This window comes from Girardinichthys multiradiatus, chromosome Y, assembly GCF_021462225.1.
Source record: "Girardinichthys multiradiatus isolate DD_20200921_A chromosome Y, DD_fGirMul_XY1, whole genome shotgun sequence".
Classification (NCBI taxonomy): Eukaryota; Metazoa; Chordata; class Actinopteri; order Cyprinodontiformes; family Goodeidae; genus Girardinichthys; species Girardinichthys multiradiatus.
The window spans coordinates 28322212-28345009 of record NC_061818.1 but is presented as its reverse complement, the minus strand read 5'-3'; the positions used below and the strand labels follow the sequence as shown (position 1 = coordinate 28345009).

Sequence of the window (22798 nt, the reverse complement as noted above, 5' to 3'; positions counted from 1 at the left end):
ACTAACGCTGGGATTTGGGAGTGACGCGGATACGAGAGCTACTTTGTCCCTCTGTTTCCTTCGCTATGAAAAATATTTGGACCAAGTAGAACAACGGCTGCCAGCACATGTTGATTGGTTAATTATGAAGACGGTTCACATCCGTTGTGAGGAAAAGAACCGCCAGCGGATCGCTCTGGTGTTTAGTTACTAATTGATCAAGTCGGGATTGTGTTTGTTTGCGGGCCGTCCGTCCACCGAGCTGCTGCTGGTGCGGCGGCTGGGATAACTTTGGAAGAAGTTCTTTGTATTCAGGAAACAGTTTGGCAAAGAACATGGACTGGGGCACCGAACTTTGGGTGAGTCCATCAGGAAAAGAAATAGAACCAGGATTAATGTAGAAACGGGGTTTCTGCACCCTGATGAAGTTGCAGAGGAATACAGTTTGGAAAATCGGTTTAAGGTTTATCTTGTCTTTGCAAAACGAAGGCCGTATGAGAACTGCCTTTCTGCTTTTTATTTGCAGCTCTTCATTAAAGGCACTCTCTCTATAGATGACTTTAATAATTTAAGTCATAGGACATTTGAGGTCCTATGAGATTCTATTACTCCCTTTTCTGGTCCACAGTTAAGGCAACGTATGGAGATTGATTTCCTGCAGTGTCGAAACTCAGTTTGTTGTGGAAGCGGTTTGGTAAACTGCATAAATGTTGCGTCTTTTCTTCTCTGTGTACATTTTGTCACACTTGGCTTCCATAGAGATGCTATGATGTGGCTTGGCAACAAGCCTCGTCACTGATAAGATGCTCTACCTGAGTGACATGATTTCTTGTTCAGCAGAGCACTGATTTCTGTGTACCAGAAATCAAGGTAGCACAGCCATGTAGTGGACTTTTAAAGCATTTTCGTGGAAGCAGACGTGAAAGGATTGGCACTCTCCTGAAGCAAACCAAAACAAGTTTTGACACTTGTATGTTCTCAGGGAGCCTAAAGTGGAGCATTGCAAAGAGGAGGGAAAGGAGGTTTTGGCCTCATTACAGTCTCCCCCTGGGTATGTACTCTGTCCCTTTTTTCATCCTATGCAATGGTGCAACAGCCTAATTAGTTTTGCCCTACTTTGAAAAATCCAGAGAAGCTCCTGTTACATTGCACAAACTTTCTGCAGTAGCTATAAGTATGAATTCTGCACGTAATATCTAAAGGTGCAGTTGAATTTTTTATGCACAGGTTGAAAAATATCGAATCGATTTTTTTTTTTTTTTTTTTTTTTGTGTGTTTAGGAAGAATCTAGCTTGCCTGATCATTCAGATTCCTGTTTGCATAATTGGTTTTGTTAATGTCTGGCTGCATAGTCAAATCGCAGGCTGAATCAGCCCTTTGGCATCTGTCCTCCTGATTGTTGTTAATCTGATGGCTATTTTAAGGCACTGCTTGGTGCAGTACAAGATAGCAGGGCCTAGGCTTTAGTTGTGATAGTGAGTGGAGCTCTTGTGCGTCAGGTCTAGCTGGGCCATGCCTCTATTTTTCTACGGGAATGAATGATTCAGGACCAAATCATTTGTGGAAGCTTAATAGGAAAACAACATCCTGGGTGGCTCCTTCCAGCACTGCATAGCTTTGAAGCAAGTTGGATACTTGCTTTGTGTTCAGATACCCAGTCTAAACATTGAATTGAGAGGCGGATGAGCACTTGTTGCTAACTGTTGTAGCATTATAATGACAATCAAAAATCCAAGATTATGTACAGACAAAGAGTAATTGCTCCTATAATAAAATGCAAAAAAATTGTAAAGTTGCTTTATGTTGATGATTTATTTATTGACGTTAAGTTGCTGATTTATGAAAATTAGCTGAGCTCTAACCACCTAAATGAAAACCTATAAAGATAGCTTTGACTGCGGCTTTGGCAATAGTCTGACCAGTGCTGTGGTTTCACAGAACACCGATTATATACATATCATTTTCAGTGTTTTAAAATTACTCCCTTTTCTAAACATAGCAATTGTATTTTGAACAAAGTGAGTGCAATTAAATCTACTTTTTTAAGTTTTGGTTCATCAAATTTCTTCCAGAAAATATATTCCCTCCTGAATAAAACTATCACTTTTAGCAATAGAAATGAAAGAAAAACCCCAGATAAATTGTTGTAAATACGGTGATGGTATCCCTCTGATATTAGAGAATATCCAGAACTTTACTTGTAGTTCTAATTAGAAGGCTAATTTTATTGTTTGTTGGCTCTTGAAATGTTTTGAGAATGCTGTTTATGCCGTTGGGGCCAAAGATGTGGAGTAGAAAACATTCAATAAAATGGAGGTTTTCTTCCATAATGTGAAAAGTGTCTAAATAAATAACAACAGAGAGCCTTTTTTGTGCTACCCTGAGACAAAGCATCTTCAGTTTACTTACATGTTAGAGCTTACATTTACAGATATGTATGTGGGATCATAACGTGGTAAATCATTCAATGGTAAAAATGATCTGAGTAAACTCCCCGATCACAGGCACAAATGGTCATGTCAGAGTTTCACATCTTTAGAGTAAGAGGTTTTATCTCCATGTTGAAGTGTGTATTTATCTAGCTTAGATTTCCTAAATGTGATAACTCTTGCCAGGTTTGTATTAGTTGCTGTTTTTGTGGGTAAAACTGATAATGCAGAAACGCAACAGGGTTGTACAGCAGATACGGTACACATCCTTCACCTTCTGAGTCAGTTTCAGACTTCCCTCTCTGATTTGTTATGCTGTAGTACACACCGAACACCAGTCCAAAAACCTAATATGCAAATAATATTCTAAGTCATGCAAAATGTGTGTGTCAGGAGCTACCGAAAGAATACAACATTTTATCTGTACTTTCATGTTCTGGTGATTGAAAGTTTAGGAGCTCTTAAGAAGTTATGTCTATCTGCCGAAATATCAAAGTAAAATAAGTCATAAAGGAGATTAGGGCTGCAACTAACAATTATTTTGCTAATCAAGTAATCTGTTGACTATTTGATTGATTAAAGGATTAGTAATGGAATAGCAAAAGATGCCTAATAGGACGTTTTTTTTTTTTTTTTACAGGATTTTAACCAGGTGAAGCTAAAACTAAATCCCACTTGAGGAAATCTGGATAGAACATATTTATAGACAAAGAAGGTTTTTTTTAAATCTTAAATGCAAAATGTATATATTTTTTGTACAGTTTTGGCCTAATTACTGCTCTGAGTGGGTTGTTCATTCAGCAAATAGCATGTTTTAGAGTGTGTATTCTCCAGTTAATGATTATTCGATCACTAAATTAGTTGATGATAATTTTAATTAATAAATCATGATTAATCCGATACATTGTTTCAGCCCTAAAGCAGATTAAATGAAGCCAAACAATTAACAAAGAAAAATCTGACGAAATATTACTATTTTAAGCATTACTGGATAATTTGACGGGAAATTCGGGGCCACCTACACCTCTTCACCTCTTTTTGATTTATCTAAAATTAGGAAGTCTGATCAAAGTGAACAATGAGCATTGATTGCAATAATATAAAATGAAAAATGATGTATCAATACAGACTTTCATATGCATGCTATAAGAAGCACAGTGCTAGATGCAGTGCAAATAGGATTAAATGTGTGAACAATGCAGAGAAAGAAAGGAAAATATATGATTCTTTCATGCAAAGTTTCATTATGAATAGGCGACTTTTAATAACCTGTAGTGCACATAGTTTCAAGTCCATGGCACCTCACTTGTATTACTTTATTATTAGCTTTACAGCCATGTTAATATAATGCATTGTCTACTGATAAATAATAGTAACAATTTTACATTTTGCATCAATCATCTATAAAGACTAATTTTAAGGTGGGTGTTATCAAAACAACGTTGGCCGAGATTGTATAAAGACTTTTAACACTCCTGTTACACAATTAAGGACTGTGTGTGAGGAACACAATATTTCAGAGCTTGAATTAAGCCCTTCTGAACCACGTCCTGTGATTAGCTCAGATGTCTCAGTCAATTGATTCCCATCTCTTTTGTTTTACCTGAAGAGCATGAAAGGTGCTGAGAAACAAGGCATGACATGTAAGGACGTTTTACAGGCCCTGACTTCAATATAAGAGTCAGCTGCAGGGTTAGTCAAAGACTGGCAGCAGAGTTTTTTTTGTGTACAGTGAGGGAAGACTATTATTTTCCAACACTTCCAGACTTGTCTAAGCTTGAAGGCATCATAGCATCTCTTACAAAAAGGTCAAAGACCGAAGCAGAGAATTAAAAAAGTGATATTTTTTAAAACCTTGTACGATAGAGCAAGCACAAAAGTTTGCTGTAAAACAAAACAAAAAAAAGCTTAAATGGGTTTGTAGGTGTAGTTTGGAGACCATAAGGACACATTTTCCAACTGTGAAGAGCATTCAAGGAATCAGATATGCAGGAAACGCATGTGGGGTTTAGCTTTTGGCCCCATTCTAGATTATTCTAGGTGCTCTAAATCTTGGAGAAACATCACAGCTGTGGCCTGGAGGTCAACTCAACTTTGAAACCTCGTTTTCCTTATTTGTCTTCCCGCTCCTTCCCCTAGGATCAATATGACATCATAGAGAAGCACACACAGTCCGGCCTGGAGCTGGTGGAGAAATATGTGAAGTTTGTGAAGGAAAGGACTGAGATCGAGCAAAGTTATGCCAAACAACTGAGGTACCCCCTCTCTCTTGCATTGACTGTCTCACATTCTTGTGTGTAGCTCAAAGCAGCTTGTGTTTGTATTTGACTGCATGTTAGAAGGTTGTTTATGAAATGCTCGTTGGTCTTATGACTGCTCTGGGACAGATTCTAGCTTGTCTCTGAAACATTAGCCCAATTCTCCAGCTGCTGCATGCTTTCTGCCTCCTGTTTCTCTCTCTCTCCTTATCCTATGCGCTTTCTCACCCAGTTGTTTCCCCGCACACACAAGCCCACATCTGTTGTAGTGCTGAGCTCTGCTGGAGAGGAGAGGAAGTGGGAGCAGACTGGCGCATGATATAGTGGATGTGGTCAGAGGGAGAGTGAAAGGTGGAAGAGCAGCAATTTAAATATGTTCATAATAGGTTGTTGTCTGTCATACAAATATGTACAAAATACTGCAATGGTTGCTAAGAGTGTCATCTTTTTGTTAGCTGTTTCCCATTGAGCTGTTTGAATAATTAGGTTTCGCTTTATATCCACATCCACAGAAATCTGTCAAAGAAGTATAACCAAAAACGAAGCAGCAAAGATGAGCCTGACTGCAGGTGAGTAGCTGTATGCATTATTTCAAAGTCTTTATACTTTCTTTTAAAACTCAGACGAGGTATTCTGTTACCAGTGTTATTCATGAGGTTGTTGTTTTCGTCTGACATGACATTTTAAATGCCCTTAGAATGAAACAGGAATAAGGAAGTCACAATCCTCTTATCATAATTTAGCTTGCTGCAGAGTTTTATGCGATTATCATTTTATCGGTGCTCCCATCTTCCTGTTTTCCTCATCTCTCCACCCTTTCCTTTCTCCGCCTAAATGACAGGCTATCCAGCTACCAGTCTTTTTTGGACATCCTGAATGAGATGAACGACTATGCGGGGCAGAGAGAGCTAATAGCCGAGAACATGATCATGAACATTTGCATTGATCTCACCAAGTACCTGCAGGAGCTCAAGCAGGAGCGAAAGACGGTGAGCTTGATACGCTGAGTAACAAGCAAGCACAGATTTTTAGCCACTTAAGACATACAGTGGATATAAAAAATCTACACAGCCCTGTTTAAATGCAAGGTTTTTCTGAGGTTGTTAGCATTGTTGTCCTGTGTTCAATTCCAGGCCTGGGATCTTTCTGCATCAAGTCTGCATATTCTCAACCATGCATGTTTGGGTTCCCTTTGGGTACTCCAGCTTCTTCTCGATGTCCTAAAACATGCATTTTAGGTTAATTGGTCTCTCTTAATTGCCCTGAGGATTGAGTGTGTGCATGGTTGTTCTTTCTGTGTCTCTGTGTTTCCCTTTGATGAACCAACCAAGGTGTACCCCCATCTCTCCCCTTCTCAGGGCACTTGTACACTGTGTACCCCGTCTCTCACCCAGTGACAGATTTTCTGACATTCAAAATTTGTATTTCTTCTGGTAAATATGCTATTTTCTGGGACTGTTATACTCCGTGATGCTTATAAGTAAGATACAGACACCTTAAAGTTTTGTTTAAAGTTTTGGGTTAAAACAGACAGGCGTTTAGAACTGTTCATGATTTCATACACCTTTATTTAAAGAAAAGTTACCACAGAGCATGATCCAGCCAACACCATGTTTTATAGTGGTTATTGTGTTCTTTTGGATAAGGGCATTCATTGTTGTTATAGTGCCATACCAAGCTTTTGGAATAGTGACCAAAGGTTCTAAATTGATTTCATCAGACTATAACAGATTTTAGCTAGACCGGATGTTTATTTTGGAGAAAAAGGCTTAAGTCTGCAACTCAGCTTCTCAGTTGCTTTCACGTGTAAAACACAACCAGTGCTAACTAGAGGTTCCTATGGCTCCTTCAGCATTACTGTCAGGCTCTAGCCTTCCTGACGAGTTTCTATTTTGTCTTTTTATCAATTATGAAGAAAGTTTTAGTCCATATTTTCTCCAATTAACAATTCAATTCAATTCAAAGATACTTTATTGATCCCCGAGGGGAAATTAGAATTCTAGTACAACCCATCCAAACAGACATCATGACACAAGACAAGGAAGACGGGTCACCGAGGCTTTGCTGCCCACTCACAGGCGCTGCCCTTGCTAGATGAGAAAAGAGGCCACAATAGGTAAGTAGAGGGAAAAAATCACACTTTATCCTTAGCAGGATACAGTTTGAGATTGCACAAAACCTCGGCACAAAGAAGCAACAAGTTTAAAAAACTATCATGACAGGAACGGTGAAGGTGGTGTGAGGGGGTGCATATGTTTATCTTGAGCATGTGTGTGTGTGCAAGTGTGTGTGTGCAAGTAAGTCCATGAAGCACTGTCACAGAGGCCATTGTCCTTGATGGTATGTTTAACAGTGGTCTTTAATGTGCCAATATTTAAAATGCTGGGATTTGTTTTGGCTGCCTTCTCCTGACCGATACTTTTTATACAATAAGATAATTTTCACTCTTTGTAAGGGTGCCTCTCCTTGCGTCTTTAGCTAAAAGTAAAAGATGTCAAGACAATCCTAATAGGACAGTAGAACTTTGTTTCTGGTAAATCAGCTTATCTGTAATTGATGGCATCAATAAGACAGAATTTTTTCAAAAGTTTCTTCAACAAGATATACAACAAGGTAACTGCAAATGTTTACTTTTTTTTTTTAAGTTTCCCCCCAAGCCGACTTGTTTTCCAGTTGTTTTACGGAATATGTGTGACATTAAAGTTGGAAAAAGCTTTGAAATGATTTATTATGATACATTTTTTATGTCACAACCAGTTTATGTTTGTTGCAGCCTGTTGAGTCCTAAAATATTGAATCCCGCATGGTTTTACCCACACACACACGCCTTCTCATAAAGCTCACTTGTAATGTGTCACTTTAGTTATCATGTTTCTACGTTCGACCTTCATTTTGTACAGTTTTACAATGCTTTAATCAGATTGCTAAGCTCTTTTGCCTGAAAGTGAAATAGAGTTGTGTTTACTATACACTAGCATACCGTATGGTGCGTCTGCATCACCATATTAAGAAGTAGTTTGACAAAGAGCCACACACATACAACCCATACTGTTAGGCAGGAGTACAAAGTATAAGGGAGGACTAGAAAAAGTCAATGTGTGGAGATGTCATTGCTGCAGGAAAGAAGTTTAAGTGTCTCCAGAGGGAGTTATGGTCTGGGCCGTGGTGTTCCATTTCTCAATGAAAAACCCATTGACTTTGTCATATTGGACTGCACAGTACAGCCACATATAGCCACTCGCTCCATCAGACACACTGGTATTTGTTTTCTTGTCTGTTTTGCTGCGTGGCTTTTTGAGGTCAATGTTTGTTCTGTGCTCTCTTCCACGCGTCTCTCTCTCTATTTTTATAAATGTCTGCAGTATCTATTGGAGGCCAAGAAGGCCCAGCAGTGTTTGGAGAGCACCTACAAGCAGCTCGACAGTGTAAGTCTGGTTTTAATATTGAAAAACCTTCTTATGCATGTGTTGATGAATTTAGGATTAAAGAAGAGAAAAGCAATCTGTGAGTGAATGGCTCCCCAAGCAGTTTGATCATTTGTTTATATTTGTTTATAGTCAAAATAGTCAGAGTGGGAAGCAGCCTTATTTTAAACTCTTTAACCTGTACTATCAATGCAATCCATACTTAGTGCCACAGCACCCTCCAAATTTATTGGCATCTCTGGTAAAGATATGTAAAAGCCTTAAAGAAAATGATCTTTATCAGAGCACCATCATCTCAATGTGAATGGTGTTACAATAAAAAAATCCAACCTTTTTAAATTTTGTAACATTACTCACTAGTATAAAACAATGTCAATTTTTATTTTTAACACTAAATCACTGGTGCCACAGTCTACTACTTTGTACAACCCTGCAAGTCGGGCACTGCTTGATTTTTATTTTTTATTTTTTCTATAACATTTTACAATGTATGAGCAAATAAGGAGAGGAAAAGGAACGTTTACTATTACTATTCCTCTTTGCACAGTCTCTAGATCATCCAGTGCTCAAAAGCACACTGTCACTGCACTCTAGAGCAGTGTAGATGTGTTCACTGGAGTGACAAATCACGGTCCCCTGTCAGACAGTCCAGTTTGGGCTTGGCATTTTCCAGGAGAACGGTACTTACCTGACTGTATTGTGACAACTGTGAAGTTTGGTGCCGAGGGGATGATTGTGTAAGCTGTTTTTCAAGAAACTCTGAATGATGCGAACACATTTAGACACTTTCATGCACCCAACTTTGTGGGAACAGGTTTGGGAATGACCTCTTCCTGATTTAACATGACTCACCAGTGTACAAAACAAGATCTATATTGACCTGAATGAGTGCGTGAGCTATGAAAGAACCCGACTGGTCTGCCCGGTCATGACCTCAAAACAACAGAATACCTTTGGGATGAATTTGAGTGGAGACTGTGAGCCAGGTATTCTCACCCAACATCAATGTCTGACCATACCAATTTGGTTGTGAAGAATGGACAAAAATTCCCATAGACACACTAAACCAAACCATTTTGAAAGCTTTCTCAGAAGAGTTAAAGGTGCTATATCTGCATATGGTGGGTTGACATAAAACGTATATCGATGAAGTTCATCTGTGTGTCAAGGCGGACAAGAAAATGCTTTTGGCAATATATTTTAAGTGTAGAGTGTAGAGTTTTTTGCCTCTAAAGCAATGTGTGGCCTGCAGGTGGTGAATCTCATCTCACAGAATCCAGTTGGCTCCAAGTTCGACCCAGTTCATTCTAATACACTCACATACAATGTAAATTGAATACAGTGTAAATACAGTACAATACAGTTACTTTACACCAACAGGTAGATGTCACCACACCTTAGTGGAGAAAGTACATTTTTTTTTTCTCCCTCCAGAGTAAAAAGCGCTTTGAGAGGGAATGGAGAGAAGCAGAACGTGCAGCACAGTATGCAGAGAAGACAGATCAAGACATCAATGCCACAAAAGCTGATGTTGAAAAAGTACGAATTAGTGTAACATACACACTGGAGCTAAAGTATTTAACATTATTCAAGTAGCGCTTTTCAACCTGTCTGCTGCATCTGTGTTTTTAGGCCAAACAGCAGGCTCATATGAGAGCGCGCGTAGCTGAGGAGTGCAAGAACGACTATGCTTCTCACCTTCAAAAGTACAACAAAGAGCAGAGCCAGTTCTATTTTAACGACATGCCAGTTATTTTCAATGTAAGTGAAGCTGGTGCAGCCCACAAACCTGCTATCAGCGGCTCTAGGGTTCTAGCACAACAATGGAGTGATAAGTGATGATTTTGTATCCGGATGTTACAAAATGTACAACTGAATTACATGTATAATAGACAATTAAATCGAACATCTGTGCTGTTAACTCAGGAGTGCTATGTTAAAAGTTCTTAGATAATTATGTGTTACCTGTAAAAACCATAGGCTAATCTTAATAGATGAATGCAGTGAGACAAATGTTGAGTAGATTTTATTTAAAACCTGTGGTTCCACAAACAGGTCTATTTGTATGAAAACCTATGAGAAAAGTGGTGATTTGTAGTTTTAGGAAAGGTTTTTGGAGGTAAAAATTGCCATTTCTAGTTTTACACGTTATTTAAAGGAAAGCAAGGTTCCTTTAGTAAATTATGATTAACTTTTTAAAAGCTAAATATCTTCAATCATTTGTGATGAGATCTAAATTTTCCTAACGACATCCACTTTGCAAAGGGGGCAATTAAATGGCTCAACTTCAGGCTTTAAATAGAGCACCCACCATGACATCATTCCTATCATTTTTACCTTCACATTTTATGATACAGACTAAGCTGTGGAAACCCCACTTTTGTTAAAAAATATTTTATTTTATCCTTAACTGTCCTGCATCTCATCTTGTAAAACTGAAACAATTGCCTCATTGGATTTTTGTTCAATTACTTAATGAAAAATCAATGTTTCTGGTATATAAAAGAAAACAAACTATAAAATACCATTAGGAATACGTTCTAAGTCTTTGTGTATTCTTTTTGTTGTGAAGCATTTAATGTTCAGGTAAAGCTAAGGTTGAATATTGTTTCCCAGTATACATATAGTTTTACCCTTTTGTTTATTTCAAGTGTTATTTCAACTGTCTCGTATTTCCCAGAAATTACAGAATTTGGATGAGAGGCGAATACAGAAGTTAGCACAAGGCTACATCTTGTTCTCGGACACAGAAAAGCATGTGATGCCCATCATTAGCAAGTGCCTGGAAGGCATTACTAAAGCTGGCACTAATGTTAATGAGAAAAATGTGAGTTGGTTTCAGACACTGATCATTTTATTCTACAGGATAGATCCATGCTATTGTTATTTGTTTAGAAATAACTATTAATTCAGTTTTCTTCTATTAATGTGTTTATTGCAGGACACCATGGTTGTAATAGAGCAGAATAAGTCGGGATTTGAGCGTCCTGGAGACGTAGAGTTTGAAGACTACAGCCAGGGCATCAATCGAGCCTCTTCTGACAGCAGCCTCGGTACACCTAAAGGCCATATGGACATTCTGGGGAAGAACAAGAGTAAAAACCTTTGGCTTTTCAAGAGGAGTAAGGTAGAACATTTCATTTTTACAGTGTGACAGTGATATGATCTGACACTGATAGATATTTGAATTAGTTAAGTATTCCCCCAATCTATGATTTACAAATCGTTATTGTACAGACATTTAAATCGATGATACATTCCTCTCCTTGAGTGATTTATGCCAGGGTTTGTTTTTGTCAGTCAAACTTTGTGTTTCTGTGAAATGAATGTGCCTGAGAACAATTTTAAAGTTCTTGTGAAGTTTTACAAATACAAAGTTAAAGACTTTTGTGCTTCAAGATTCCACTCAGATTGTGGGAACCCAAATATTATAAATGCATAGTTGTAGCGGTGTATTTTTATACCTCAATGGGATAGTAACTACTCAGTCACAGCTCAACGTGTCCAATCAGAGGGCAGATTTTTCTTATTGCCTTCGAGTATGAAGCGGTTTACTGGCTGATATCAGCTTTTTGACATACGGTTGTTGATACTTCTTATGTGTGCTGTGTTGTTCCCTGCAGGATTTACAGCTGATGTCATGTTGTAGTTTGCTACTCCAGTTTTGTCCCAGCTTTGTTTTCCCCCTTTTTATGTTTTGGATTTATGCTCGGGCATACTCTCTGCTTGTGAGAATTGCCTTAGTTGCCTACTAGCATTTAGACAGTTTAGTGCTGTGTTTGGGTTATTAGAGGTTGTTCCTATTCATTGAGCACTGCAACAGTGTTTATGGTTCTTGAACCTTTTCACGTTTTATTTAAGTTGAAACCACAAACTTCAAACTTTATTATTTTGTTTTCTTGTGAAACAACACAGCAGTTTTGCATAACAAAATAAATGGAAATCTGTGCATCATTTTCCTTCAAAAAGTCAGGTGTTTATATGTATTCAGTTCTTTTTAATGCAATGCTCCGCAACAGTCACAATATCCAGTGCAACAAAATGCCTTTAAAAGGCATCCACTTAGTAAATATGTGTATAAATACAGCTTTTTTGTGAAGGCAGCAGAAGGACACCTAGGTTTGAGATAAGTGAACAAACAGCATCATGGAGATCATGAAACACACCAGGGGGGTGAAAGATAAAGTTGTGGCAAAGTTTAAAGCAGGTCTGGATTAAGAAACATTATCCAAAGCTCTGAACATCTCACAGAGCACTGTTCAATCTATTATCACCCAAGAGGGTCAATGTAACTCTGAAAGAATCACAGAGATCCACAGCTCATGTGAAAAAAAACCTGTTGATGGGACAACTGTTAATAATGCACTCTGCAAATCAGGTATTTATAAAATAGTGACAAGAAGAAAGCATTGTGTATCAAAAACGTTAAAAAAAGTTTCTTCTTCTGTTTGTCACATGCAAACATTTAGTTGTACCCATGCAAAACATACAGGGGTGGAGAACCTGACACACCATTGCCACAATAAAACATGGTGGTGGCAGCGTTATTCTTTGGGGATGCTTTCCTTTAACAGGGACAGGATAACTGATTAGTGTTAATTAGATGAAGGATGAAGCTAAAAACATGGTAGTCATCAAAGGGAACCTGTAGAGACTGGGACAACCTTAAAGCATATTCCTTTGTTAGAATGACCTAGTCAAAGTCCTGATCCAAATCCTAATGAGACTTTGTGGCAAGACCTGAAACTGATGTCCACAGAAAGTCTACATCCAATCTGACTGAGCTTGAGCTGTTTTGCAACTAAAAACGGGCACAGAAGTCAGTCTCTGGATTTGCAAAGCTTGCAACAAAGCAGTCTTCAAAAAACTTGTAGTTGTAACTGCAGCGAAAGGGGCTTTAATATACTAATAAATCAGGGAGTCTAAACATGCCAAACTGTGTAAGACAAAAAAATGAAAACCATGTACCCTTTTCCTTTCACTTCACAATTATGCACTACATTATGTTGGTCTATTATCAAAATCCTAATAAAATACATGTAGTTTGAGGTTTGTGTTTAAATACTTCTGGCGTGCTCTGTATTTTGTATCGGTACGCAGTAATACTTTATCTATTGAGTGTTTTGTTATTGTAGTTTACTTCTGCTACTATAAAAAAGGGTAGATTTACAATGAAGGCACAACCAGAATTTTTAATAAGGCCTTAGAGGTGTAACATGCACAAAAACAACAGCTGCATTGCCTCCATCTCACCTTCCTCTTTTTCTACAGAAACCAAGTTTGGATGACATTGTGGAGAACAAAGGTGAATGTTTAGTCTGTTTCATTATCTATTGCTCAAATTTGAGTAGATGGATATGCGGGAGCTTGCTATGTGAGGTTTGCAGTTGAACACTTAGATTTAAAGGCAGATATCCTTTTTTTTAGAGCCCTGGCACATGTAGGTAATCAGCTTCTCTACATAATATGCCTGAAATGCCGTGACAGGTCACGTGGTTAAAAAAAAACGGGGTACAAGGCAGTGGAAGCCTCTCTGTAATGAATGGACAGGGTAATTGGTGACTGAGTTGTTACCGTCCAATTTGTTTGAGGTATAAAATTACAGATTTCAAATTTCTAACTCAAGAGTTAATCACTTTTTATATTTTTTATATGCATTTCCCGACTTGGTATATACAAAACTATTGTACTCTCCATGTCTTTTAAATTGATTTTCTTTCAACACATTCACAAAACGTAGTTCCACATGCACGTCGTTTTTCACACCAAAAATCTTTTTTCGCAGTTGTTCAACTCTTGAGTGAGAATATTCATTAGGAACAATAATTTACAAGCTCAAATGTTAATGTTGCTATTTTAGGATAATAGTTAACTTCTTGCATAACAGAGCCAGGATATCCTGCCAAAAGTATTTTTGATGAACCTGTAGTTATGGCAACACACACACATAAAACACAAATTGTGTGAATACTTTTTCAACTGTAAAGCTCAGTATAATAATGCATGAGCTTCTTTTGTTTCGTTACAAATATGCATAGACACTCCAGCACTTCTAGAAAACGCCTTTTGCATGATTGTTTCCCTGGCTGAGTGATTAAACCCCAACCCTCCAAACACACAAATACACACACATATAACCACCCTGGCTTCCTATAGGTCAACCTACAGTCAGCATTTTGCTGTGCTTGTGATTTCATTGGCACAAGACCCAAACTACATTGAATTTTCCTCCCCAGTTCTCCACAAACACACTGCCTCTATTATCCTGCCCAGAACCTGCCATTGTGTGCATCATAACAAATTATTTGTGCCAACAGCAGAATTACACTGGGTTGGCTAAGATAGAAACTCTCAATTGTTGTCAGTTTTTACATATGTATATTTGTCCTTTTAGTATCTATTTGGAGCATAGAGCACTTTATACTGCTATGAAACAGTAAGCTACTTTAATATCCCACACTGGTTCCATGGTTGGCTGACTGCTATCCAGCTAATGGTCCCTTCCTCCAGTCCCAAAACTAAATGATCCCTTCCTTCTTCTCTGCAGCGTTTTGCTTGTTCAGCACCTCTTCTTTTCTCTGCATGTCTTAGTGGCTGTGCGCTCTTCCTGTTTGGTGTATGTGTGTGGCGCAGAGTTCTGTGTCATCAGTAATGCTCTCCCAATTAGACCTTACAAGTGTGAATAGAAGACTGGCTGTAATGGTTCGAGTAAGCTCATGGTTTATGTCTGGCCCTTGAGCATTCCTATTAACTAAACTCCTGTAGTTAAAGCCCCATAACTCTTAAGAAATGTGGCACTAAAGCAGCAGACATTCACATAACAGCCCTGTACTTCTGGATCTCTGTGTTTACACACAGGACCTTGTTGCAGGGCAGTTTAGACCTTCTGAATTGAAGACTAGAAGCCATCAGCCTGCTGTGTAACTTAGCTAATGGATCCCCACCTCACCACCTTTTAGCATAGATGTAGGTGTTTGTACTTCACTCCTGCCATGTTGTCAATTTAACCTCTCTCTAATAAAGGGCATTTGCCCTGCCTCAAAAATCTATATGCACAATTCGACTGTAGTAATTAAGCCAGCTATTTATAACAACTGTACTGGTTTACAAGCTGGTGTTATTTATGTGGGTCAGTTTCTGGATCTGCATGCAGCAGGTACACACGTTTTTTTTCACACTGAACCTTGTTAATTAACCGTTTACTTTTACAGTATTGACCCTTTTACATTAAAGAATGCTGCACAATGTACGCCTTGTAAACTATTTATTACGTTGTAAGCTATCTATTACTATTAATCATGACAGGCAAATAAATGGGGAAAACTTTAAAATAGGAGAGCTTCTGTGAAACATTCAGTTTGACATTTTAAGTAATTCAGATGTTTAGTCTTGGTGGCCTGCCCCATGGTCCTCACTGGGACTCACTCTGCCCTTCAACTTTACCTGAGTTTTGTTGCAAGTGTTGGGCTGGTGTAGCACCAGTGTGGAGGCTAGGGCTGGTTTCTTACTGTGTTGTTTTTGTGCTTCTGGTCATTCCATGCCAATTCACACAACTCTTCAAATCCATACTAAGTACTTGAGAATCAGTCCACTACAGTTTAGTTGTTCATTTTTGATTCTTAAATGTCCTTAGATTTAAAGCATAGCAAATGGTAGTGCTGCCCCTTCTTTGACTGGATTCAGCAAAAGAAAATGAACAGAAAATTCAGAAATTCACAGCACTTATTAATAAATGTCCAGCAGTAAATTAAAATCAGAAATGTTGCATATAAGTACAAGTAGTATCAAATATGTCAAATTATATTGTGTAGAATGTATGCAAGGTTTTTTATTTTTAAAGGGCTTGTGGACTATTATTATTATAATTATTTTTTTTAAACTAGATTATGTAATTTAATTTGAAACACATTGGAGACAAAGTCCCATGCTATTTCACCCACGCAAGGGTTAATTACTTTGGTAAGAAATGGTTTGTTAACAGGTATGAAATGGAAGTAGAAAGAAACGGGAACGAAATGGTGCAAACATATTTAGCAAAGGGATTAAATTGACCTGGAGCTCACAGTCATTTCTAAATCCTGCAGAGCAACTTATACATGACCGACCTCTTAAACTTTAAAATTCAACACAAACAAAAAATACCAGAATCTAATTTTTATCATAATAAACTTAAGACGTTACAGATCCAGTCAACGTTATTAAGTTTCTAGAGTTTAAATGATTGTTTATCCTGCTAAAAATATTGTCAGTTGGCATGAAATGTCCTATTTGATTAGAGCCAAAAATGTGTTTGTGCTTTCATGCCCTTTGGGCTCCTGTGCTGTGTTTGTGAGGTCTTCCAGGCATTGGGGTGCACTTTAAGGTGTTGACGGTGTCTTTTTCTTTCCTTTGTCACCATGTTTTTTTTGTTTTGTTTTTGTCCTCTCTTTTCCCCTCCTATATTTCTGTTATCCTCATCCTTCCCTCCCCCCCTTTTTACACTCTCCTATACCTGCACACCTCATTTTTGGGTGCCGGTACATTTGGTCTTGCCTCACCCCAGCTCTCCTCCACCTCCACACACACTCCTTTCTCCACACCCCCTGCCCCTTTACCTCCTAATGGAGCCCCTTCCCTCAAGTTTGGCCGGGACCCTCTGTCGTACTGTTTGAAGGAGATCAATAAGACAGTCAAACCCAGAATCTCTTCCTTCCGGACACTCAGGAGATCGGTGAGTGACAAGAGGAGATGATTTGTGTGCAAGGCCACCAACACTTCTAGTGACATAGGCATCATCATGTGGTCTTTACCTCTCCAAGAGATTCTTCATTAACAAAGCATTCATTCTAGAGTGTACTGTTTGCATTTTTACTAACATATTTTTGACATCATGCAACCACCTTTTGAGGTTACCGAGAGGGTTTTACTTCAAATGTGCTGTTTCACTCTTCCCCTTAGAAATTTACCTCAGAGAGGAGCATGGTACTGTAACTAAGTCATTAATGCTGGTGTGGGGGTCTAAGTTGTTCAACACGTAAAAATGTGACCACTTTTTCTTCACAACAACTGTCATTGTTTTCCATTAAAAACAATGTGCTAATATTTCTGTGCGTAAAGATAACCTTAATGTGTGGAAAGCTTAGTTTTGCTTGATGTTGTGTTGAAAAGGTGGCCATCTGGTGGAGGAATGTGGTGACGCTTGTTAGCTCAGGATGAAACTGCAATCAGGAATCCAGTTAACGATTTGGTCACTTCTGTGTCACCTCTTTCAATCAATTTTTTTTTTTTTTAAGCTTTTTGTCTAAAATCACATAATTGGTGCTTCATTGTAATTGCTGGGTAGTGGCTTTGTGTTCAGCTCACTAATAAACTCATTTAGATATTTTTAGATTTTAAAATAAAGAAAAGATAAGTAATTTAAGCTTTGAGCTGATCTCAAACCACAGGCGTGGCGTTTCGTCTCACTTGTCTGTTTCCTGTGTCTTGGCACATTTATGAAGGTGGCAAATGTTCAGTGTTAACCCACCCTTCCTGTGACTTCTTGTTGCAGCCTACCGTGATGGAGGACTTTGGCCATCTCCCCCCAGAGCAACGCAGGAAGAGGTTACAACAGAAACTAGAGGAAATTTCTAAAGAATTGCAGAAGGAAGCAGATCAGAGGTGTGTGTATGTGCATCGGCATGTAAATGATGATTTTCTGCCCATTGGTAACATTCTCTCTTGTAACCTTATTGCTGGAAGCGTGGATGAAATATTCATGCAGTGTAAACCAGTCTGTGTTGTCTGTTTGTGAGTGAATTGTTTACCTACCCCTGAGCTCCCTGGGCGGATTAAATTTTACCGAAAGTCTCTTTGGCTCTTCTCCCTTCTTGCCCCTCGTTCCTGTCTTCTTCCTTGTTTTGCTTTGCAGCGAGGCGCTCGGAAAGATGAAAGATGTTTATGAGAAAAATCCTCAAATGGGAGATCCAGCTAGTCTTGCAACCCAGATCAGTCAGACATCTCAGAATATAGAGCGGCTCAGAGGAGAACTTAACAAGTATGAGGTAATTCTCTGTTCTGTTCTTTATTCAAAGGACAAGCACCTCATTTTATTATTATATAAATTTAAGCTGCTGTCTTCTTGGCAAACCTGTCATACAGATGAAACTAAATCGACATAAAGCATGTTCTCTTTTTATTAGACTTGGCTGTCTGAAGCAGGTGTTCGAGGGGACGCACTACGATATAGAGCGCATTCATTTAACAATAATGGAGCTCATGAAGTGCTTAGGTAAAGGGATTTTCTTTCATTAGGGATGGATTTTAACAAAGCGTTATCTTTCTATTCCTAAAAGGTAGATTTTATTTCTTGTTTCCAGCCCTGATGCTGCTCATTCTGATGAAAGTACTCCTGATCCCTCTCAAGCTATTTATGCTGAGTTTGATGATGACTTTGAGGATGAAGAGAGAGCCGCTCCTATTGGGAAATGCACAGCGATGTATAACTTCCCTGGTATGTTTTTATTTATTTATTTATTTATTTTTTATTTAATTCCATTTAAAATTATTCTATTTTTTTTTCTTACTTATATATATATTTTTTATTTTAACAGCAAATACTGTATACACAGATGACCAAAATAATATAATTATCTTGAATTCATAAGAGTAAATTTCAGAAAGATTTCTTTAGTATTTTATAAAATTGCCCCAACAATTTATGTGGGTGAAACATGTTGAGTATTCTTCCACTACCTTCATACAATAATTTGCAGAAATTTTGGCCCATTTCTCTTGACAGAACCAGTGTAAGTGAGTCAGGTGTGTAGGCCACATTACCAACTTTTAAGCTCTGCTCCACTTTTGTAACTAATTTAGCAGTTTGCCTAATGTGATTGTCCATTTGGGGGAAAACCCATTTGTGTCCAAGATTCAATTTTCTGGTTGAGGTCTTAAGATTTGGCTTAAATATTTTCTTACCTTATTATGCTATATATTTGCACCGGCCCCGTCTTCAGCAAGAGACACTCACAAAAGGATGCTGCCACTCCCATACTTCAAAGTTAGGATTAGGATTATGCTCCCAGACTTGCATGCTTTCACCTTTTTCCCCAGACATAATGGTGGTCCCATTGTTACATCTGGAACATATGGCCAAACAGTTACATTTTTGTGTCACCAGACCTCTGGACATTAGTCCAAAAATTAAGATCTTGTCCCTGAGTACTTTTTCAAACTATGTTGCTTTTATAGAAATGGCTTGTTCCTCTCAGTGGCCTTTCAGCCCACGTTTGTTCAGGACTTGTTTCAGTGTGGATACTGACACTTTCTTACCAGTACCTTTTGCTTTTGTTCTGGGGTTGATGAGCACAATTTGCATCAAAACCTGTACGGTACAATGGCTGAACATGCCCACCATTAATCCAATTAGAGTGATGAAATGTGGTCAGTATGTAGCCACATAACTATAGTTAGCTCACGATAACCGAAGCCACTCTTAGTTTAAGTATCAAAATGGAAAGTTTTAAGCCTAGTCTTAAATGTAGACTGGATGTCTGCATCATGGACAAAAACTAGGAGCTGGTTCCACAGGGGAGGAACCTGATAACTGAAAGATCTGCCTCCTATTTCAATTTGAGAAACTCTAGGTACCACCAGTAAGCTGCAGTCTTACAGTAAAGGGCTGTGTTGGAAAGAAATGGAACAATGGCATCTGTAATAAATGATGGGTCTTGATTGTAAAGGCTTTATAAGTAAGAAGGTAAAGTTTCATCAGAACTCTTCCTGCAGCATTTTGGATAAGCTTGAGCCCTTCTCACTGAATTTGGACAAATGCATGGACTAGTTTTTTGTGTCACCTTGGTACTAAGTATTCTTAATTTTGGCAGTGTTTTGGAGGTAAAAGAAGGAAGTCCAAAAAACCCATTTAATATGGGATTTAAATGCATTTTCCCATGCTACCTGAAACTGAAACTTGTTAGACAAATATGATCTAAACAAGCCTAGTGCTGTGATTGACCATGATCAAACAGCACTGAGATCTAAAAGGACAAGTACAGACATAAGACCATTATCTGAGACCTTAAGAGTATAATTAGTGACTTTTACCTCTGCTGTTTCAGTTTTATGATGAGCTCTGAAACGTGACCATAGCTCTTCAAACAGGTGTTCACTGTGAAAATGTTCACACAGTTGATTCATTTGCACACTTTTAATTTTGAATGAAGTGGGGGAAAAAATCTAAAAACAATTATCTCTCATTATTCCGTCTTTGAGCGAATATAAATAATATTGGTAATCCTAACTGATCTAAACAGGAAACTCTTCGCCTTATTTAATATTAAGCTGTGAAAAAGTTGTTTTTTTTGATACCGTGTGTGTAAATATCTGGCTTGAACTTTGCTCTACTGTCACATGGAAAAGCTAATTTTTGTGTTTCAGGTGCAAGTGAAGGGACTATTTCGATGGAGGAAGGGGAAGTACTTGCTGTAGTGGAAGAAGATAAAGGAGACGGCTGGACCCGGGTTCGAAGACACAATGGAGATGAAGGCTACATACCTACATCTTATGTCACCATCACACTGAACAAATGAGGGAAGAAAGACAAAATCAGGTTAACATTTCAAACCTTCTTCCTCCTCTGGTGGAAACAAACATGTCATCAATGGGCAGGACTATTCAAAAGTGCTATTTTTTACGAGAGGGGCACCATATACATGCAGATCACAGTGCTGTGATTCCATTTACCCACTACATAAACAACAAGGTTATTTCACTTTATCCTTAGTATAATTTCCCAGTACCATTCTTGCTCACATCTATGGCCAGATATTTCTTATTAACACTTGCGTTGGTTAGGAGAAAGTTTACCTCCTTCATTTTTCATTTGCCTCAACAATGTCAGCTTAGATTGGTAATGTCACTTGAGTTTGTCCACTCAAGATTTTGGAGCGAGAATGTTTCATATCAACTTTCAGCAAATTGTCTCCTGTCAGGGTGAAAAAAACCATTATTATACACAAACTGTTAAATGTTCAGACAATCACATCCATATCGTCATTTAATTTCAGACATTTATCAGTAGTAAAGAAAATACAGCAGACGTCATTTTCTTACAACAGCTGATAGAAACCTGCTGCTGTTTTTTTAATAGATAATGTGCTAGAGATAATTTATTTCAAGTGCGTGTGAATAAAAATGTCTATATTTGAAAACAAAAAAGTACTTTGTATTTAGGAGGTTCTGATGTTGCTTTTTTTCTCCTTGCACAAAGAGTGGGACAGACTGTTGCCACAAAAGGGAGGAAAAATTGCACACACAAAAAAATGTTACATTAAGAATATTGTATTTATATAATATATATATTTTAGCTATCACAACACCACTATTGTCTTATTAGCGTTTTAACCATTCAAATAAAGGTTGTTTTGTTATTAAAAGAAAAACAGTAAGTTTTGAAGTTTGTTACTTATAATGCTCGCAAGATGATCCATGTTTTTTCCTATAGCGAGGATTTGTATCTATCTGTTTAATACTTATGTGTCTTTGGTGCCTTTCTGGTTGAAGCATTGTGTACATAACTTTTGTTATTGTTGTTTTTTTTCAATACTTAATAATTGTAAAACACATTTCAACAGTAGAAGTCATTATGTTCACTTTAAACTTGAAAAATAAACTAGTGAAACAAGCACTAATGCTGAGAAGTGAGTGTGTTACTTACGGTGGCTTGCAAAATAATTCATCCTCCTTAAACGTTTTCTACATTTTCTCATGTTTGCCTAAAATTACAGTTCTAAGTAATTTGAAGCATGTTTTTAACAGTGTCAACTTTTTCTTTGATAGCAAAATATCTAAAGCTCAATCAGATTGGATACATGTTGGGCCCATAGATCTAAACCATTCCATTGTAGCTGTAGATTTATGTTTGCTTACCTTTGACCAGCTTCTCTCTCTGCTATAGAAAACCATCCCCATGATGGTAAATGGACTGAATTTATATAGCGCCTTTCCAGTCATACAGACCGCTCAAACGCTTTACACTAGAGCCACATTCACCCAATCGCACTCACTAACGCTCACACATGCGCAGATCGGTAGGCAACTTGAGGTTAAGTGCCTTGCCCAGGGGCACATCGACATACAGCAGGAGGAAGCTGGAATTGAACCCACAACCTTCCGATTGCAAGATGACTACTCTTCCTACTGAGCCACAGTCGCCTGCCACCACCATGTTTCACCAGGGGAATGGTTTCTTTCCACAATTGTGCCATTCTTGCATAAAGACGAGTTGTGGAATGCACATCTAACAGTTGTCCGGTCAACAGATTTGTCTACCTGAGCTGTGGATCTCTACAGCTCCTCCAGAGTTACAATGATTCCTTGGCTGGTTCTCCAATTAATCTTATCTTTGCTGAGCCAGTCAGTTTAGGATAACTGCCATGTCTTGGTAGCTTTGCAGTTGTGCCTCATTATTTACATTTGTAGACGATTGATTGAACAGTGTGTGAGAACAGCTTAAACACAAGTTTAATCTATTTATGGCAATTGATTGGATTGGATTTCATTTAGTGGTATTAGATTAAAAAAGATCTTGATACCTATACGTGCCACACTTTTCAGATTGTAATTTGTGAGAAAATATTGGAAATCGTGTATGGTTTTCCATCCACTTCACAATTATGCTTTACTTTATATTTGTCTACCTCAAACAAGTCCCACTAAAATACATTAAAGGTTTTGGTTGTAATGT

General features: G+C 38.1%; 1 protein-coding gene across 5 annotated transcripts; it reads left to right on the top strand.

Moving 5' to 3' along the window:
* The first annotated feature begins 13 nt into the window (after window positions 1–13).
* Window positions 14–21743, top strand: LOC124864813 (cdc42-interacting protein 4 homolog). Of its 5 annotated transcripts, XM_047359741.1 has the most exons (17): window positions 15–338; window positions 962–1030; window positions 4548–4663; window positions 5179–5235; window positions 5508–5655; window positions 8029–8091; window positions 9526–9630; window positions 9724–9852; window positions 10772–10918; window positions 11033–11218; window positions 16634–16801; window positions 17029–17052; window positions 17621–17730; window positions 17981–18113; window positions 18252–18340; window positions 18429–18562; window positions 20491–21743. In XM_047359741.1, the coding sequence occupies exons 5-17, from the start codon at window positions 5548–5550 to the stop codon at window positions 20640–20642; spliced, it is 1548 nt and encodes a 515-aa protein (XP_047215697.1). In that variant the 5' UTR covers window positions 15–338; window positions 962–1030; window positions 4548–4663; window positions 5179–5235; window positions 5508–5547; the 3' UTR covers window positions 20643–21743. The 5 variants fall into 5 exon arrangements, with proteins under 5 accessions (XP_047215692.1, XP_047215697.1, XP_047215694.1 ...); XM_047359736.1 differs by lacking the exon at window positions 962–1030 and having other exon boundaries at window positions 14–338; XM_047359738.1 differs by lacking the exons at window positions 962–1030; window positions 16634–16801 and having other exon boundaries at window positions 16–338.
* The last annotated feature ends 1055 nt before the right edge of the window (window positions 21744–22798 follow it).

What these genes read in the sequence shown, in the direction of transcription:
- LOC124864813 (XM_047359736.1), top strand. Translation starts at nt 315, where the DNA reads ATGGACTGGGGCACCGAACTTTGG. An exon ending in ACTGGGGCACCGAACTTTGG is followed by an intron (nt 339 to 4,547) that starts GTGAGTCCATCA and finishes TCCTTCCCCTAG; the next exon opens with GATCAATATGACATCATAGA. An exon ending in CAGAAGGAAGCAGATCAGAG is followed by an intron (nt 17,731 to 17,980) that starts GTGTGTGTATGT and finishes TTTGCTTTGCAG; the next exon opens with CGAGGCGCTCGGAAAGATGA.